The following is a 20,443-nucleotide window of genomic DNA, read 5'->3' as shown; positions in this document are numbered from 1 at the left end:
TAATTATTTCCAGTTTTTAATCTAGCAATGAATATATGAGGAACATTGTCATAGCCACATCTTTGTAAAATCAAAAACTTATTCAGGGTATCTTCCTGTGAACATCATTGAAAAAGTAATGGCTGCCATAAGTCTCTGCCAGCCTGGGACCTGTGTTTGTTTATGAAGCATATCTTTTTCCCCTTTCTTGTGTTTTGGATTATTTTTTTTACAGCTTCCTTTAAAAAGTATCTTGACTTGTTTTTCTGTTGTTATAAGAAAATACCTTAGCTCAGCACTTCATAAAAATGTTAAGCTTGTTGCCAGGCATTGGTGGTGCACGCCTTTAATCTCAGCACTGGGGAGGCAGAGGCAGGTAGGTGGATCTTTGAGTTCAAAGCCAGCCTAGTCTGCAAAATGAGTTCCAGGACACCCAGGGCTACACAGAGAAACAACAACAAAAATGAAACACAATGTATGACTGTTGAGTTTCAGATCCTAAATTCAAGGTTTGTCCTTATCTGTTGAGTTTTTGGCAAGGGATGGCTTGGTTGTATCACAGTGGGTCAGAGAGGAGGGGAAGAAAGCCAGATGTTGGTAACCTAGCTGATTCCTTTGCAATTGATTATCCCTTGAATCTTCTTACCTTATTTTTTAAATTCTTTTTGATTTTCGTTGGAGGCATTCATTGTCCCGTGTGCATTATACATTTTGATCATTTCTTTATTCCCTTACATGTTACGGAAGGATTTTCTAATCTGTTGAAGTAAAACTTCTCTGCTGTTTTCTCTGTAGCTGTCCCAAACAGTCGATGCCCCGCCCCCTGACCTGGAGAAAAGCTTATCTCTGTCCAGTTTTCACCTGCAGTCGTGGGGCTGCCTCTGCTCTTCTGTAGGATTTTGGTCTCTGGTTGTCTAGTCAACCAAATACATTTTTTTTTCCTGATTGATAACTCATTGGCTCCACTTTCCCACTCTTAAAGCCAATGACCGAGAGCTTCTTCCCCTACTCTTTCTTTCACAAGCTAGGTAGTGTTTCATCCATTTACTGTACCATAGAGTTATGGTGAAAGGCCGGTCTGGGCATTGCCAATTAAAGTAGGGGAAAGCTACATTTATAAATGCTAAGGCCCGTTATGTCAAATTAACACTGTTCATCAGCGTGTAGCAGTGTCCTAGGGTGTGTAAATCTGATCTCGGTCTCACAGTGCACTTAACCTTCATAGACCATCATGGCTGCAGAGAAGAGTTAATTGCAGGCAGGCAGCTGACCAAAGTGATAGATCCTTTCAGTGTGACTCATTGTGGGTCTTAGGATCTGGCTTTGGCAAACCTTCTCCATTGTGGGTAGAAACAGGCCCACATACTTGCTGGCTGGCCCTTCGTTGTGTGGCCATGTGACAAAGTGGAAGAACCTTTTGAGATTTATGTTTTTGTCTTCCTGTAGGGACATGGCATCTAGGAGTCTCGCTGCCGTGGTGTATCTCTATCTATTGTGAGAGGGTGAATGTATATAACCTTTTCCTGTCCTTATTGGGAAAGTATTCCCAGAGCCTAAGCTGATGTCACTTTTATAGCTTCCTGTATTAACAGACTTTTTTTTCCTCTCATAAAAAGACATAGATATTGGATGTAAAGAGATAATGGAGAATATTTTTCTTTAAATTTCACCCTTTATGGAAAGTTTGTCAGACCTCATTACCATACAGTATCTTTATGTGCTATTCTAGTCTATTCGGATGCCTGTAGAAACGTACCGGATGCTAGCTGTCCTGTAAACAGGAATTCCTGACAGTTCTGGAAGGGTGACAGTCTAGGAACAAAGTGCCAGCCAGGTTTGAATCTGAGGATTCCACCTAGCTAATTGGTGGCCCATTATCTCTTTATCTTTACATTCTAGAGTGATGGATAAATAGCCTCTTCATCCTCACCTCAGAGGCCATGAAGGCTATTCATGGGGTCTCTACCGAGTGACCTGGTTACCCCGTGATGTTGTAGACTCCCAGAGAACCACACATATTCAGACCAAGGCAGAGCTCAGTTCGCTGTGCTTAGTACAGTTTGGTACCCTCCCCCTCATCTTTTAATATCTAATTTAATAGTCTCCTGAAGCAGGTAACAGGGATGGAGTTGCGTTTGGCCTAAATGAGAGGGATATGAGAGTGGGACTTCAGCTTGACAGTAGCACTGTAGACTTTTCAGTGTCATTGTTGGTTGTCTTAGGTGGAAAACGTGCTGATCTTTATTCTCTGCCAGATCACGAATCTGAAGTTACTGAAACACCACTGCTCATCTATCAGGCACTGCCCCGTGTTCCTGATTCACTACAGACTATCTGGTCTGCAGACTCTTAGGTGCTGTGGCTCGGTCTGAGTCCTCCAGTGCTGTTTATACTCAAGAAAGTATAAGACATAAGCTACCAAGGTTTTCTTGTTTTGGCTTCCAAATGCCCCTGTTTCAATTCTCTAACCTGAGTACTTCAGACTTGATTGCCCTAAGCTCCTGTGAGTCTCGTACAGTATGGGGCTGATTGCCTGTGATCACTGGCTTTCATCCTGACCCACCATACCACATGTGAGGCCTTTAGTCCTGTCTGTCTGGAACAGTCCAGCCGCAGACTCAGGCCTGGCTGTGCCTGTTGGACCACCTCTCTGGCACTCCGTAGACCCGAAAGCATGCTTGTGCTCAGGACGACAGCTTACTGCGTTAGTGCTCACTTAGTGCTTTTACATGGGAGTTTTATTGTAGGAATTTAGAATACTTGAAATATTATAAGACATAGATTTCATACTTGCTTAAGCCCCTCTTTTTTTTGAGGTTGCTATTTCTCTTTTTAAATTAAAAGCTCTGTATAATTGATCTTAAATTTAGTTTTACATAGCTAATAGTTTTATTTGTATTGTAAATAGCTCAGTATTTTCTAATTGGTTACTGAGAAGTGACAATATGCTTTCTATACATTTAAATATAATTTTGAAAGTTAACTTTATAATTGGCCTGTTCTGTGACTTAAGATAATTTTTGATAATTGTATAGATGATTATCTGGGAATTTAAAGGATTTAAAGCTATTCATATCATAGCATATGGAAAGCATACTATTCTTAAGGGTTTTGTATTTATTTATTTAATATATTTAATTGTATTTCCTAGAACTTTGAGTTTTTTCTTAAAGCTATTTTGTGATTTTATTACAAACTTTCTCCTTTTTTTTTAACCTTTATTTTAAAACAGGTATAGTAAGTTCATTATAACAACAGTGATTATTAATGAAAGTTACCTGCCTGTAATTAGGGTCAGAAGGCCTTATGTAGAAATAATTGGTCCATTTGTTCTGCCTAATCCTGAGTCTTGACTTGCTAAACTCAGCTAGGTTCAGTTGCTTTCTTCTGATCACAAATAAGTCATTGCCTTCAGAGTTTTGTCCTTTATCTTTTCCTTTGCTAAGTAGCTAGCATTAAAATATGGTACTTCTTACATATGAATTTATTTGTATATAATATGCTGGAACTAGTAATTCACTATTACCTTTAATGTTTTTATTTCAAAGAAAAATGAAAGTTAAATTCATTTTTTTTTGAGTCTCCATGGACTGTTCTTAAAATTGTTCTTAAAGCAGAGCACACATGATTTTTCTTTTCCCTCGTGGATCTTGTATTTTTCACCTGAAAACCAGAGCGTGTCTGTAATGTCTCCTTGGCGTATTCTCATGACTAGATTTATGTAAGATATTAGTTGTAATTTAGAATGTTAGAACATTTCTTAACAGAACTGTATTAGTATCCCCTGTAGTCAGACAAAACTAGTTATTTGGATTGGAAAAGCCCTTTGGTGAGAAACTTCTCCTTTCCAATGATCTTAAAAAAAAAAAAAAAAAAAAAGATTTCCCGTAATTATAACCCATTGTCACGTTTTCCCCAGGTCGTTCTCCCTCTGAGCTTGCTCAGTGCCTTACGTGGGAGAGCATGAACTGAGAAATAGAGATCTCAGATGATGCGTGTTATCAGATGTGGGCATTTGCATATCCAACGGCGAGATCTGACTCTTGTTCTTATATTCATTAAGTGACAGTCTTAGTGACATTTTTTCTTAATTTAAATAATCCAGATCACTTAAATGAGTGATTAGAGATGTAAGAATGCAGGGTAGTCTTAGCAGACTTGTTTCAGTTTCTCTAGAATGCCATTGTCTTGTATTGTGTTTTAAAATCTCAGTGTCTGTTTGCCATGCAAAAGAGCTAACGTATTTGCATTAGAAACAAATTGTTATTCTTGGAACTTTGGATTAGAGCAGAGTTTAACTGCTGCCTTCGTTTTGTGTGTGTGTGTGTGTGTTTTGTTCTTTATTTGATGTAAAGTTAGAAGTCTATTTTAAGAGGAGCTCATTTTAGATAGAAGTATAGAATGAATATCTTTTTTTTTGAGGTTTTTCTTTTTTTTTAAACTTTTATTGCATTATGATGAGAAAAGCTACACGATCTCAGTCTATCTGAACCTGCCAACATCAAAACACATATTTCAATCACATAGAATCGAGTCACATTCCTGATTCCCCCCGCACCACGCTCCTCCCAGAGACTCCCCAACACCCCCAACATCCCCCTTGTCACATTCCTCAAAATTCACAAAATACCACAACAATAAAAACAAGCACTATAAAAGTTGTTTGATAAAAAAACAACAATCAATTTAACTGTCTTATGTAGATGCTCGTCTACAGCAATAGTGAAAATACATTTTTCTCAATATAAATTTTAAATAACTCCAAACATATTAACTGTATACTTAAAAATGATACATCACTACTAGTATTTTCTTAAATGAACATGAATATATAAAGTCTTTTTGTTTGTTTTGTATTTAGTAGAGTTTAAAATCTTGGCTCTTACTGTGGTACAAGCCTAAAATAAGAACAATTTTTAGACATTGGGTTTCATTGTAATAAGGCTGTACTTCTATGACCCTCACATCACCAAAGGATTTTACCTCCATCGTAGCTAAACTGAGAGTTGATAGTTCTGCTGCACCAAGAATGAATACCTTAAAACACATTCTCATGTGGATGTTTAAAGTGGATGGAAACTAGTCGATGCTAAGTTTTCATAGCAATACATTTATAATTGCCTTAAGTGAGTTGAGAATATGTCATGTGGGGCTTCCTTGATTCCAGGTAACATGTAATTCTTCATAACCTTTGACCATCTTTAATAGAGGAAATTTTAAGTTCTGTTAGGTAAAAGTTACTGTTTTATTTTCCCTTGAGTATGTTAAAGACATGCAAATAGATATTTAGCTGTACTCATTAATGTACATTACTACAGAAATTATAAACTGATATTAAAGATGTATATTTTCTATTTAAGTTGAATGTGTTTACATTTTCCCCCTTTATCAAGGATTTTTTTCTTCTCTCTTAAATTTGTGATCTCAAATAGAAGAACAAGGCAAAAGCACAAATAAAGAGAACTGGATGTATCCTGTATTGCATGTACTGGCTGCATGTACAGGAGTGAGGGTCCTCTCCTGGCTCACTTGCTCTTCACCAGGGGTAAATAGCTTAGTGGCTGCTCTATTAGCACTTACAAGAAGTGAACATATCAATTGTAATAGTACTAACCTGTTAAATACCAAGTTCATATCAATTTAAATAGCTTATGAAAATTGTCTAATCACAGCTGTATGGATTGTCCTTGTTTAATTGAAGTTTAATTTCAGTTAATTCTTACTGTATTACTTAATACTCATTGTCCTTTCACTTGTAATCTCTAGGAAATTCTAAGTTATCAAGCATTTTAATACTTATGAAATTCAGAAAACAAAACAGAGATAAAAGGTGATACTAAATACAATGAAAAATAAACAAAAAATGTGCCTATACATAGTTTTTTTGAAACTTTTTTGAAATCATCAATTATCCTGAGGCTGCTTAGGACCTGAATGTGATAGAATATATTTTTATTTATTTATAAATAATCAGTTTATGGATGAAATCCTGGGAAATTAGTATGTTCTACTTGTAGGCTCACTTTAATTCTAAAACTTCTTACTATTCTAGGATCTTTGGCTACTTAACTGAAGGCTGCCTGTAGAACGAGTACTAACATATGTATCAACCTCAAGCTGGAAGCCACAAAAAGTTGTAACAGCCTCCCCTATTCACTCTAGGGATTTGGGTGGTTGTGTATTTTTGTTTTCTGAGAAGGGTCACAGGAAGATGCCTTTAGAATATGGTGAGTAATCCTGATATCTTGGAGGATTGAGTCCAGGATTTTATATATGCAGAGTTCACTGAGATCTGACAGACCTCCTGTGCACTTTCAAGAGCATTGCTTGTTTACTAATAGTAACTAGTACAGTGCAGTTGGTATGTGTTGTTTAAAAAAATAATAAAGTTTAAAAAGATCTATACTTATGTGTTTGTTCAGAAGTAACAGTTTTCTTTTTTCAAATATTTTTGACTAGCAGTTGCTAGGATCTATAGTGAAGGTGACTGGCTGTGTATATTAAAGTGTGTGTGTGTGTCTACTAATTTGCTTTAGACGAGTATCAGTAGTAGTGATATAGATCAACGGGCTGAGAGAAGAACTTAGCAGATGGAGGTTGTTTTATTCCTCAACCTGAAGGGAGACTGGATTCTTGTTAGTGTCTGGTTCGGTGCTGAAATCATGGAAATGTTATTCATTGTCTTGCCTCCAGGCTTCCTACTTTCAAAGCAGTTTGCAGAAACTAGGTTTAACCTGGTCTCTGGTCTATATGGGTATGCTAGATTTATGTCAACTTGACACAAGCTAAAGTCAGAGGAGAGGAGGGAGCCTCAATTGAAAAAATGCCTCCATAAGATCCAGCTCTAAGGCGTCTTTTTAATTAGCGATTGATGGTCAGGTCCCAGGTTGGTGTGGGTGGGGCCTTCTCTGGGTTGGTGGTTCTAGGTTCTACAGCAAAGCAGGCAGAACAAGCCACGAGCAAGCCAGCAAGCAGCGGCATCAGCCTCTTCTCCAGGGCTCTGCCCCGCTTGAGTTGCTGTCCTGTTTGAGTTTCTGTCCCGACCTCCTTCAGATGAACAGCCATGTGGAAGTGTAAGCCAAATGAACCCTTTCCTCCCCTCCTGACCCTTTGGTCATGGTGCTTGCAGCAATAGAGACCCCTGACTCCATCAGTGGGTCTGCGCAGGGATGATTGACATCTCCCCAACACGCCCCTTCAAGCCTCTCCTGCATGGTTTTCAGGACTCTTTCATTACTCGGAGCCGCCTCCCTCCCTTCATCCCGGTTGGTTATCACTTCCTACCCTCGTCCTTATTTCCCTTCTTGGATTTACCCATCTCTTTCCTCTCTCCAACTCTCCTAGTTTGAACATAATCCTGTCTTACAACAAATGAAATGGTTTTTTGCCTCTGATGATTCATGGACAGTGGCAACAGATGAATAAATGATTTGTTGCTTAGTTACATCTATCAAAATATCTCACAGATTTAGAAAGTTACTAATAGATTGCTAGTCAAAGCTTATAAAAACATGCAGACACGAAACCTGTGCAGTGTGTTGAAAGTCAGTCCTTAAACCCTTCCAAATGGCAGACTTCCAAGCCTGGTAGATAGTCCGGGAGCCTCAAGACAATTGTTTAGTGACTGGCTCTGGAAATCCTGGATTGGGGGACAACCTGCCATTGTTTAAAATTTTGGTGTTTTTTTTTTTTTTTACCATGGGATTTTGCATATTTAGAACATAGGTAAATTATTATTTTGATTTTGAAATGTTTTGCTACCTGCTTAAATTGTATACTTTGAGTTGATTCTTCTAGAGGGTGCCTGGAATTATGTCTACTTCCTTGCTTATATTTTAGCCATATATGTGAATTCAGATTCACAGATAACTCTGAATTCGGAATCCTGACAGCTAGCTCATCAGTTCCTTTTCTTAAATGAAGATGTTGCTCAGAAGGCAAAACTGAAGGCAGAACCCCTTGCTCACTGTGACCTCTGCTGGGCGTCAGAACCCCTTGCTCACTGTGACCTCTGACCTCTGCTGGACGTCCAGTCTTTCCTGGGGAAGAATGTTTCATTCATCTCTTTTTACCATGAGATCAAAGTCACTGGGAATGAATGCAATTGGAGCATACTGTATTCATTATTGGGAGCATTAATTCATACTGACCTGTCTTAGGTTACTTGCTAAAAAAGCCTGACAGGCTTCTAGCACAGGGATAATGTCACTGGAAACATGGACTTCGTTATTTCAACTGCCTTTGTGCTTTGCTAATAGGAAGATGCGTTGTGAGTTTCATCACTCGCATCTGTGCCCAGGTCAGAGACTATTGTTAGAAGTTCCTCTCTCATACCGCTCCGCCCTGGGAGAGTTTCTCGCAGTGCCTGCACTTGGCGCGGCTCCTCCGACTGCCCTCTGGACTGCTGACTTCGGACTTAGGATGTTGATAGAACCTTACTTCACCTTTATATGTAGTTTGCCTCATTAGAGTGGATGAAGTAAGAGTCACCACAAATGAAGAAACTAGACATGTGACAGACAACCTGGGACAGATCTTGGAGGAGACGAGCTGAGACGTTGATTGACAGATTTTCCTATAATTTTGTGAAGCTAAGAGAATTTTCTTTATTAACAAGTGAGACAGATGGGCTCCAGTTTCTTGGGCTTAGCATAGTGCTGCTTGTGTTTGGATGGCTTTCCCTCTTTCTTTTTATAGAACATAAGGAGGCAAGCGGCACCACAGTGTGTGCTATAGAAGTCAGGAGGTAACCATTATGTAAAACGCCATACAATATCATGTGCTACGTGTAATAATATATAATGCCGTGTTCAGATAGGGACTCAGATGGCTCAGGCTTCCCTTAGACTTGCTATTGTCGCCATGGCTGGTCTTGATCTCTGATCCTTCTCCCTCTATTTCCCAGGTGCTGAGATTCCCTTATCTGTCCCCGTAACTGGTCTAAACAGTTATTTTTCCATAGAGAAGTCCGGCATATGTCACCCTAATCAGATGGTCTCACATCACTGCCAGCATTGCACAAGGTTGGCCTTCAGAGGCATGCCTACGTCAAGCACAGCCTCTGCTCCACTATTCCTCCACAAAATGGCTGGTCTGCATTTAATCACAGGACCACAGTCAGACAAATCAGGACTATAGGCTTGAAATGGACTTCAAGACTATCAGTGTGATAAAAAGGCAAGAACAGAAGTGTAAAGAATGCAACAGTTACTTGCAGCGTGCAAATTGTTCCTTGCTTTTTGGAAACGAAACTGAAGAGTGTGATAGTGCTTGGTGGCAGTGCACTTCATATATGATCGTATCACTTACTTCATATATGATCGTGTCAGTTACTTCATATATGATCGTGTCAGTTACTTCATATATGATCATGTCAGTTACTTCATATATGATCGTGTCAGTTACTTCATATATGATCGTGTCAGTTACTTCATATATGATCATGTCAGTTACTTCATATATGATCGTGTCAGTTACTTCATATATGATCATGTCAGTTACTTCATATATGATCGTGTCAGTTACTTCATATATGATCGTGTCAGTTACTTTTCATGGTCATGGCTGACATATAATGTACCCTAAGAAGAGAGTACTTTTAGGAGTGCTGGATATGTTGATAGGATGTTTGAAATTTACGTTCCATGGGACTGTAGAGAAACCTCCATGCTGAGAGAAGTGTGAAGCAGCCATGAAGCACTAACAATTTATGTGCTTCCATGGGGCTCATGGGTATATATTCTGCCACCTTTCTGCTGGTTTGCAATGTATCATAATTAAAAATTAAAAAGCAAAGAAGCAAGCATCAGGTCTCTAATCAAAAGTTGAGGAAAAGTAGAGAAAATGATGAAGGACTTTCAGCTAGCATTGAACATTGATTGAAGCCTCCAAATATTCATGTAAAAGGGGGAATATTTGAAAAAATATGGCTGGAGAGATGGTTCAGTTGTTAAGAGCACTGAATGTTCTTCCAGAGGTCCTGAGTTCAATTCCCAGCAGCCATATGGTAGCTCACAACTGTAATGGGATCCAATGCTCTCTTCTGGTGTGTCTGAAGACAGATACAGTGTACTCATGTACATAAAATAAATAAATCAAACTTTTTTTAAAAAAAAAGAAAAACAAAAAATACAAATCACCTACAAGAAGCACTTTGGCGATGTAAGATATCTTAAAATTGCGGCTTCTTCTCCACTCCTAAGTCAATGGATACTTACCACTGTCTTAGCATAAGAAGGAAAGGCCATGACACGAAGAAGGTAGAAATCAGGTGTGTGGGATGTGATGTTGGATTGGTGTGGAAGATGAGCTGGTTAACAGGCTTTTCAGGAAGTCACTAGCATGGACTGAAGTCTCACCAGTGGTAGTAAAAGCTCGGCTCTCTTCTGTTTAGTACATGCACAGCGCTCTTCCCTGTGGAGCCTAAGGACCCTTAAATGTCAGATCAACTTAGGCAGTGAGACATCAGAGTCCTAAGAAACCACACGTCAACAGGGGGTTGGCTCTGAGGAAAGGTGTGTCGCCGTGGTAGTTCCTAAGCTGGTAAACTTCATTAACTGTGTGTATGTAGCAAAAATGCTTAGAAAGTTACTCAGCTGCTATTGCATTTGTTTAATGAAATTACCTTTATCCTCCCTAAAAGTGTACAAATATAAATTATTTATTGGCTTATGTCAAGATACAGATTGGTTGAATTTGAGCCCGGGTTGCTGAAGCTATGCCCTTTATTTCAGTTCCAGGATGTCTCTGTTTACTCCAATACAGAACTTGTCAGGAGGTGTCACGAGGGTGATCAAGCACATGTGCTAGGATATTTACTTAAGTGATACAAAAAGGGAAAGAAGCTATTGATCCCATCATCAAGGCACCTGTTAAACGAGAACTACCTGCTTGTAAGTCATAGTCAGTGCATGTGGGACACTCTTGCTCCGCTTCAGTGAGAAGTCACAGGAAGGTCAGCGGAGGCACAGACTCAGTCAGCATTAAGAGGTCATGTCAACAGCATTGTGTTCAAATTGTCACCTGTTTCCTAACCGCCTTATCCAGAACCTGCATCACGCCTGCCACCTCGTGGTAGTTTTAGGAATTACACAGGCAAGTGTAGAGGGTGAAATTGACCATATGACTGTGTCCTTTGAGACCTCTGGAGACACTAGTGTGTATCTTTGGGATGTGAACATTCAGATTTTTACAGTCTGCCTCAACACAGAAATTCTGGCATGCTTCATTACACGATTTTGTCCATCACCTGCAGGTGTAATTTTCTATAGTACAGTTTAGTGTTGCTTACACAGATGAGTCATACTTTGTCTACTGCTCCATGGCTTCTTTTACTTGGTAAAATATAGTCTAAGCTTATTAAAAGTTTAAGATATGCCTTTAATCAGCCATCTTGGGCCACTGGTGGTTTGTGTCCCATGGGTGGGAGAGACGGGAAGTAAATTGTGTAAATTGTTCAGATCACTGAGGTCGAAAAGGAAATTTCATTTGCACTTTAACTTTTATTTTCTGAGTTGGCTTGAAGCATTTTCATTTATTTAGATATTTCCTATGTTACAGTAAGAACATACAGTTTTTCTTTTTTAATGAAGAGCTAGTACATATTGCAGTGATCATTTCTAGATATATCAGCACTATTACACATGACATTTATTGAAAAAAATTTTTCCTGTCAGGGAAGGTGCTGGGAACACATGCAATGGACATTTTAACATTAATTTATATGTCTGTGAGCACTGCTGTCTTTATTTTGCTGTATTTATATGTAGTCTGGGGGCACTTTCTGTGTCGGCAGGGAATGCGGACAGTTTCTTGCCTATTGCAGGGGAGTGTTAGTCGTTTACCCTGAGTCTGTGCTATTTGTAGTCTTTCAGTCCAGAATCCAGTTCCTGTAGCTGAGAAAGGTTTATCATTGCATAGTGATGCCTTTTTCTCTGTTAATGCCTTTCAAACCTTCACTAAAGAAAAGCACACTCTGATACTTGTCAGTGATGAAAAAGGCTACCATGGCCCCCGTGGGGAAGAGAGTGTAATGACCCGTGAGGGTGCCACTTATGCCAAGGAGCAAGGACCTAGGTCAGAGGGAGAAAGCTGTGAGGATGCTTGATGTTGTGGAGGGACGTTCCTCCTAAATAGCCCCACGGGATGTGCTCTGATAACAAGCCTTGCATGCCCACATCAAAGGGAGGAGATGAGGAGCTCCATCTGGTGTCAGGACTGATGAGATCTAGAGAGAAGAGGGGCCTAGGGAGGAAAGACTGGTCAAAGGAGCCCATCTCATTGGATCAACACTAGAGTATGTGTCAGCCTTCAGTTTGTTTATGTATGCGTGCGTGCGTGCGTGCGTGCGTGCGTGCGTGCGTGCGTGCGTGTGTGTGTGTGTGTGTGTGTGTGTGTGTGTGTGTGTTTCTTCGATATCTGTGAAAGCTGGTGCCTTGTGCGGGTTAGGCAAGTGCTGCACTGCTAACCCCAGATTGGTCATTTATTTGCTTTTCTTTCTTTCCTTTCCTTTTTTCCCTCTCTCCCTTCCTTCCTTCTCTCATTCTTTCTCTTCCTCCTTCCTCCCACCCTTCCTCCCTCCCACCCTCCCTCCCTTCCTCCCTTCCCTCTCATTCTTTAATTTTAGCTAAATAGTTCATCCTCATTTGCATTTAGGTAACTTCTCAAACACCAGACATTCAACATATCAAATTTACATTTATAAAGTTACCATACATTTTCCAATTGATTTTACTGTTATGACATTGACAGTTAGATTACAGTCCTTGGTTAGATACTGTTGCCAATTCACCTCAGTCCTTTCATTGGCTACTTTCCTTATGTCAGGCACCATACTGAACACAGTAATTAGTGTGTGGTTTGCCCCACTCCATGGCATCCCCTGTAGAAATGACTGCTTGGACTGCTGGTGCCCGTGCGTTTGTTAGAAGCTGTGTGTGTAACTTCTTGTAGCTTCACCGCCCCCCATCGGTGGTTAGTTTTCTTCCTCATCCAATGCAGTTTTGGGTTTATTCTCCAGTGCCCATAGCAGGATGCAGCTTCTCCTTTTTTTTATCTTTCTGGTGGAGAAAAGTAGGTAATTGAGCATAACCGGAATGGCTGACTCCCTAAGAGTCTTGGGGCTCCTTGGGTGATGAGTCAGCATATTTAAATTTCAGTCATTACCATTCTTGAAGCTTAAATGCTAGGTTCCTGAAATTCATAGACACGTTAATTCTTGCTGTTCTGTGATTGCTCCTGAGATAGTGGCTTGGATTGCCCAAAGCACATAGAACTTGCCTTAGTGTGACGATGGCATGTGCTGGTGGGAGTGAAACAGTCAGGACAGCCAGAGTCATCCTAGGGGCCAGGAATGAAACTAACCTCCATCTGACGCTTTCCAGGTCCCCAACCTCCACCCTCTCTGTGCACCACAGAGGTGAGAGCTTAATGGAGACTTTAAGATGTGGCTGAACTGGTGCTCAGCAGGAACCATCTTCCTGTTCCCTCAAGCAGCCTGCCTGGGAGGAGTGTGTGTATTCTGAAGGAATAGTGTGCACCCTTTAGACTACTGAAGCAGAGAGTCCTAAGACACTGATATCTCCCTGGGAAACTTCTACTGGCAGAAGAAAAGCCTCAAGCCCTGGGGCAAGCAGAGATGGAGCTTGTCTCCCTAAGGAAGGTTCACAGCCTGTCGGTCTGCTGTGTAGGGAAACTGATCTCGCAGGAAGCCTAGGAACTACAGCAGTTCCTAGGAGGGCTCCACACGGAGCCCTGGCTGCTTAGTTATGCCTTGCTGTTCACCCTTCTCTCCTGTTAGCACCCTGATGGTAGGCTTGAGTCCTCCCCCTCCTCCTCCCACTTCCCTTAGCTGCACCGAGAAAACCTTCACTCTCTGCTTTTCACTGGCAGTCCAAGAGGCTTATTGAGGACGGGAGGCCAAACGGAGCTTGCTGGGGTACAGGCTGTGGCCCTAAGTCTGAAAATGTGACTACCACATCTGAGCTTTTTTCTTGTGAGGTTGATGGTGTTTGCTTCTAAATTGTGAAGAGCTGCACGTTTCTAGTAGGCAATGAAGGCTTTAGCTCCGCTCCTCCCCAGCCTAGGAGGCCCTTTGCATCGTAACAATGGAGGCGCCTACAATTCCCATTGCAAACAGCTCTGTAAAGATGGCTGACCTCTTAAGTTTTTGTTTGTTTGTTTGTTTGTTTTTCAAATCTTGTTATTGCCTACATGATAAACTTTGTATTTGTAGAATTGGAACCTAAAATATAACTTACTTCATATCCTTGAGTTTTTTCTAGCAAACACTGTAAGATACTATCATTTTATGTGTTCACAGATGAATGTAAGACAGTGAGAAATGAAAGACTGCTCAGTGAGTTGCTGTGACTTAGTGTGGAAATGCAAGCCTGCTTTGGGGAGGAGAGCAAACAGCGTCTTGACAATGGTTGCTAAACTTCAAGTTTCTGCCTGGCTCTAACAGTCCTGAGAATCAAGTGCTCCAAGACTCTGTCTCTGTTTGTTACCTTGGGGTCCTTAATTGCATATGTCGAGCTGTTCCGTATCATATTTGTCTGACAAGGTCTGTGTTCTCAGCCCCATCCTCACCACCTCCTTCCCCACCGCCTCTTCGTAGGAACCGAACTGGCATCTTCATGTTTCCAACAGAAAGAAGCTTTTGCTGCTGAGCGCCGTGCTCCACACAAACCTCACAAGCTTCACATCCATTTTTAAAATCAGATTACAGTCTTGAGTCCATCATTGACAAGTGTGATTAATTAGAATATGCCAGTTTACAGAAAAATGGGTCTTATTTTACTATTTAATTAAGAGTGTCTTTGAAACTCCGATAATGAAACAGCTGTTTTCCTTGGTGCCATTATTTCTTGGTGCTAGTGAGTTTGAATTAAAACAATGCATTTAAAGTGTTATTCTTTTCTACCACATTTGTTTTTTAAAATATAGGCAAATTAACAGTGATCGGTATGAAAGTCTAATTTACTTGAATTGTTGATCATCTTTATTTTATTAGATGTGAAGATTCAGAGTCAGGCTTTATTTTACTGGGCTCCCAAGGTGGAATAGATCAACTAATACTTTTTCTTGTCAGTGTCAGTCATGCTTTGAATTCATTTACTTATAGAATTTCAGTAGATTATATGTGCTAAAGAAATTTCTGATAAGAAAAAGCATGTAGGGCCCATTAGACATACTGTTTAAGCAATGTTTGTGGAATAGTTTAAAATATATCGGCAGGACGGCCGCTTACTAGGAACAGCTTTTTGCCTACAGCAGTTGACTTTGAATTAGAAATGTTGGAATGCTTCGTATTATCTTTGAATGAGAAATCTGCAGAAGTCTGCATCTACCCTTGGCAGGTTACCAAACCCATGCATCATGGCCTTTTAATATAATTTTATTCTTATATCAGATTTAAAATATTTTTAGCCGTGGAAAATTGCTTCCTCTGATTGACAAAATGATTTAACGAGGGTGTCTTAATGTTAGAAAAATGCTTCCCCATGTGTGTGTGTGTGTGTGTGTGTGTGTGTGTGTGTGTGCGTCCATGAGCTCAAGCCCAATTACCATGTCATTTTCAGTCTATACTGAAGGAGTTTATTAAATATCTCAGCAGCCTTGCCCTCTCCGGGAGCAGGTGCAAAAACTCCAGAGGGTCTAGTGTGCACTGTGGAAGGAAACACTTTTCTCCTATTTCAGAAATGCTCAAATGGAAAACCTTTTATTTTGCTTTTGGTTCTTATTTTGGTTTGGTACAAATGCCAAAGAATTACAGAACAAGGAGTGGTTTCCTAAGGTGCCACAGCTCAGTAGTTCTGCTGTACTTTTGAAACACAAGTTGGAGGCCTGTTTCCTAAAAGCTGTAGATTAGGTAATTCTATGTCTTCTATGATTTTTAATCTGAAGTTATTTCCATTAATTTGGAATTTTTTTGTTACTGTCTCCCCAGCCACCCAAGATCTTTACTAGCTTTTAAGAATTTTAAGACATACATACATATATACAAACATACATATATATACACACACACATATATATATACATATATATATGCATATATATATATTATTTTTTTCTGCCTAAAATTCACATGGAGACAATGGAGACAACTTGCAAAAGCAGCCATTGACAGGATCAGACTGGGCCTGAGAGAACAGTGTTATGCCTTCCTGCGCACCTGCCTACTTTCCTGCCCACCTCCCCTCCTGCCCACCTCCCCTCCTGCCCCATAGCAAGTTCACAAACAGAAGGAAGTGCCTTCAGTCAGTTCCAGGAGAGATACCTGGTTTTGACTGTTAAAGCTATCTGGGCTTCAAAATATACTTAAATATTTATCTTGATAAGACAAGGGGGGTTGGTGCAGATATTGGTAAACATATGTGCAAGAGCTCAGCATGTCGTCAGTGGCTTTGACTCACTTTGCCTGCACAATTGTTTACGGAGCCTGGCCTTGAGGAGGCTCTCTGGGTTACACTTCTTACTCTCAGTAAAGCACCGGTGCCAGTGAACGAAAGTATCAGCTGTGCGTTCTTTGTGTATGTGAATGCTGTCGTGATGACACCGTCTCAGGAGAGTGTGTTTACGATCAGAATGGGTCTGTGCAGTGACATCTCCAGTGTCATGTTTCCTTCAGTGAGTACTGGAGTTCGTTTTCCTAGGGGTCTCACAGTTTCAAAGAAACCCTCTCCAGCCCCTAGTCAGCGTTTTCCTTCTGAGTTTCCTTGTTTTCAATTAGTTTTAAATGCTGAGATTATTAGTATTGCTTATTACTGCTACTTACAAAAACTTCAGGGGGAATAAAATTAGGCTGATCATTACTGAGAACCAGATAGCATCTTTGTACCAAAGGACGAGTGCCTGGGACCCAAGGGAGCTGCTTAGGTGGATGGTTGGCGGGAAGCACCTGGAGACTCAGGCCCAGCCATCCGCCCTGTGCCTTATCACTGTGTGTCATACAGGCTTAGCTCATTAAACACCTTTTAAGAAACTTATTTGGTGGAAGTTGAAAATAATTCCCTAAACAGCCTTTGAAAAATTACTGTTTGCAACCAAAAAAGATTACAGGAGAAGCAAAACACAGAATTCAAAATAATTTTAATTTGAATGCAGCTTTTTTTAGTCCCTAAAGTGTCGGTAAGACCAGTAAGAATGGCGGGGATGGCTATTTTAAGTGTAGGTAAGTTAATGCCAGTTGGAACAGGACTGTGTTTGTGTTTTTGTGTTTGTATGATTATCCCCTTGCTCATCCTACTAGCACATGCACATGTAAGTGCCAGAGTTTTAAAGATAAATATAGCAGCCCCCATTCTGAGGAGCTGAGATTCTAGGAGCAGAAGCACATTCTTGGCAAATCGTTAAAACTCATGGGGCTTTGCAACTCAGAAGAGAAGTTGGAATAAGCCAGAAGGCAGGTTAATCAGCACAGCTTCAGATGGGAGTGGTGAGGGCAGACCAGCTTCAGAGAGGACTGGTGTCAGAGCAGTAGCTTTAAGGATAAGGGCTCTTTCCCCTACAGGCAGAGAGAATGCGTGCCTGGAGCCTCAGCACAGTGTAGAGTCTGTTGGCTGTGCAGTCAGTAGTTTGAGGGCAAATAGTAGGAAGTGACTAGAGATGGGAGTTCAGGCAGCTGATAGATACCATGGTTCTGAAATGTTTAGAAATACCCCCGAGAACCTCTGTAACTTCAAATTACTTGTTGAGGTAACTTGACTGCATCTGTTTTTAGAAGCAGAACTCATGTTGATGTGTGGGACAGTTACCAAATAGAAAAATTGGTGTGTGCTTTATTTTACTTGAATTTTTATCAAGGAGAAACATTGGTTGTCTTCTATAGTGGCCTGGGCATGGTTTGAGAGAAATATTGTCTCCTTCAGAGGCATGAATGTGGTTTAGACTCTCATAAAGCACACAGTCTATTTTTTACTAGGTGTGGAGAACTTCAGGGCATCTACAAGTTCTCCCCATTCTGGCAGATGTTAAAGGAACATGCCAAGCTCCCAGGTCTGTGTGTGGTGGGACAAACAGTCAGAGGGACCCAGGGCTCTTTGACTCAGCAGGAAGACACTGTACCTGGGACCTGAAGGCCAAGTAGAGTTTCTCCTGCTGCAATGTGAAGGGGGTGTTCTGGAAGATGGACTGGGAGGGAGTCCACTGTTTGGAAGAACAGAGTTCACTGTTAACAAGCACACCCGGTAAGGGAAGACACAGGAGAGGTGGAGAGCAGCCGGTCTGCATACAGTGCTGAACAGAGGAGAGCCAGCTGGGAGAGCCCGCTGGGAGAAGTGCTGTAGGGTTTAGGGATTATGATACAGGGACAGCATCTAGGCAAGAGATGATAATGTTTAGATTTATGTCAGAAGTAGAGAATTTTGGGAGTGAAGAGTTGACCAGGTAGGCAGAAGATAACAATTACTGATTAGTTGTAGGCAGTCAGAAGACACAGCTATAGTTTCTCATGTGTGTACCCAAGTAGTTGTCACACTGAATAAGGAGGGAAGCCATCTTGATCTGGGGACAGGTATACCATCAAATTTGCATCTGTTTGCTACTTAATTATAGTTGTGGAAATTGAGAGATAAACTTGACCCAGACATTATGACAAAAGTAAGTATGCATGTATGCATACATGTATGCGTGCATGTATGTATATATGTATGTATGTATGTATGTATATGTATATTCATATCCATCCATCCATCTCACTGTAAGTCCCTTGGTTGGGAAGTGTTCTCAGGACTGATGCTTGTGGGCCTCGATACACCCCTAAGAAGCGCACCGTTGATAAGGGTTGGGTAAAGGAAGCAGACATAATGAAGAAAATGAGTTTTTAGAGCATCAGGGAGAGACCTGTTAAGTGAAACCGAAGGAAGAGAATGTTTTAAGAAGGTCCCAGAAACATCAGAGAGCCCTGACTCTGGAGCTGGGGGTGGCATCATGCCACCTAGTGTGGGAGACAGTCCTAGCTTCGTTTGCTTCACTCTTTAGGATGTGAGAGACTTGAAGGTGCTCACAGGCCAAGGCAATGGAGATGTGAAGCGGACAGGTCTATGTGTAAGGAGAAGAGATTTGGGGAGTGATGGAACTGGGGCTATGCTTAGAGTAAGGACCCATCAGGAAGCGTTAGCCTAGAGAGAACACATGCCTGATACCTCTTAATTGTTCTTTGAAGCTAATCAAGCTCTGAGTTAAAAGCCTGAGGCAGAGAAGGACTTGTTTTGGGCTCTTGTGTCAGGAGCTAGAATTTGGAAGCTCTGTGGGAGTGGCAGAGGGAGCTGAGGGGCAGAATGTAGAGCCACTGAGTGGTTTTGCATGCTTGGAAGGCCTAAAGCTACCATGGCACCCATCCGCATTTCTGCGACATCTCCTCCAGCAGAGCTCGGCAGCTATTCATGAGAATGCAGAAAACGCTGATTGAAACTGAAACCAAGGGTGCTGTGAACCAGGATTGTATAAGACAGCTATCAAATTCCATAAATTCACATTCGTGGATGACAGAATAGTGGAACAACTCTACACTTGGCAAATGCTGTGTCTCTAAATGGACATAACTTCTTTACTATTTGGAACATTCTTGGGTGCTTCAATATTGTATACCGTCAATACCTAGCACCCGCCTCTCTCCTGCCATACACATATGCCAATGTATAACTTGCTCGTACATCTCCCTTCACCTGTTTCATGCCTGTAAACTTCCTTGTTTCCATGGTATCACTTCCCTTACGTATTAAAGATGTCTCAGTTGGAAGGGAGATGCCTGCCAGTCTTCAGAAGCTGACAAACCTGAGGCAGCTCTCTCTCAGTCTCTGCTGCTCATTTCCAGAACTTTTCGTCTAGCAGTTTTCCCTTTGGGATGGTCAACCTGATGTTTTCTTTGTGTCCATTACTGCAGCCATTTTTACATGATGCCTACATCATAGTTACCACAGCAGTTTGTGGTTCTTTCTGTATACTCTTGGGCTCCATCGGGACCAGCAATGGATTCTAGTCATTAATTTGCTTTTAATTGTATCCTCTTGTCTGATGGCAATTACCAAGTGAGTGGTAGGTAGATCTAAAGTGACTTATTACGAACATAAAGAAAAGTAACTTGTGACTGTCGAGGCTGTGGGTGAGCCAAAGGAGAAAGCGCACGTCATAGCTGTCCTGTTTGCCTGTTTGTGCTGTCCTGAAGTTCCAGGGGAGACACTTCCTCTGCTGTTAGACAGCAGAGCCGGCTCTTTCAGTCAGGCGGGGATTTGCTGCACTTTCTAGGCCAGCTAGTGGTATACAGTTTGGATTTTAATCAGAACACACCGTATCTGCTAAATAAGTTTAGCAGTCAGTGGCCATAGTGCCAGGTGAGTATCTTACTTCTTCAGCGTGGAGCTGCCCACACTTTTTTAACAGTGAGACAGAAATGGGGAGGAACCTGGGATCACTCATGCCGCCACCAGTCACTCTTGAGTAGAAGACAGGACACATGGGG

General features: G+C 41.1%; 1 protein-coding gene across 2 annotated transcripts in view; it reads left to right on the top strand.

Annotated features, from left to right (window-relative positions):
* The window catches only part of Fbxl17 (F-box and leucine rich repeat protein 17), a 426,380-nt gene that overhangs the window by 162,728 nt on the left and 243,209 nt on the right, over positions 1–20,443 (top strand). Inside the window, exon 7 of one of the 2 annotated variants that reach the window (XM_031368581.1) lies at positions 14,300–15,610. The exons of the other annotated variant lie outside the window; for it this stretch is intronic. Within the exon in view, the coding sequence (XP_031224441.1) occupies positions 14,300–14,303 (4 nt within the window). The 3' untranslated portion in view covers positions 14,304–15,610. Of the gene's footprint in view, positions 1–14,299; positions 15,611–20,443 lie in introns of those variants that run through there. 2 annotated transcript variants of the gene reach the window in all.

The sequence above is a fragment of the Mastomys coucha genome, unplaced genomic scaffold (assembly GCF_008632895.1).
Source record: "Mastomys coucha isolate ucsf_1 unplaced genomic scaffold, UCSF_Mcou_1 pScaffold14, whole genome shotgun sequence".
NCBI lineage: Eukaryota > Metazoa > Chordata > Mammalia > Rodentia > Muridae > Mastomys > Mastomys coucha.
The sequence above is the reverse complement of the archived record's forward strand: the minus strand, read 5'-3'. Positions and strand labels throughout refer to the sequence as shown.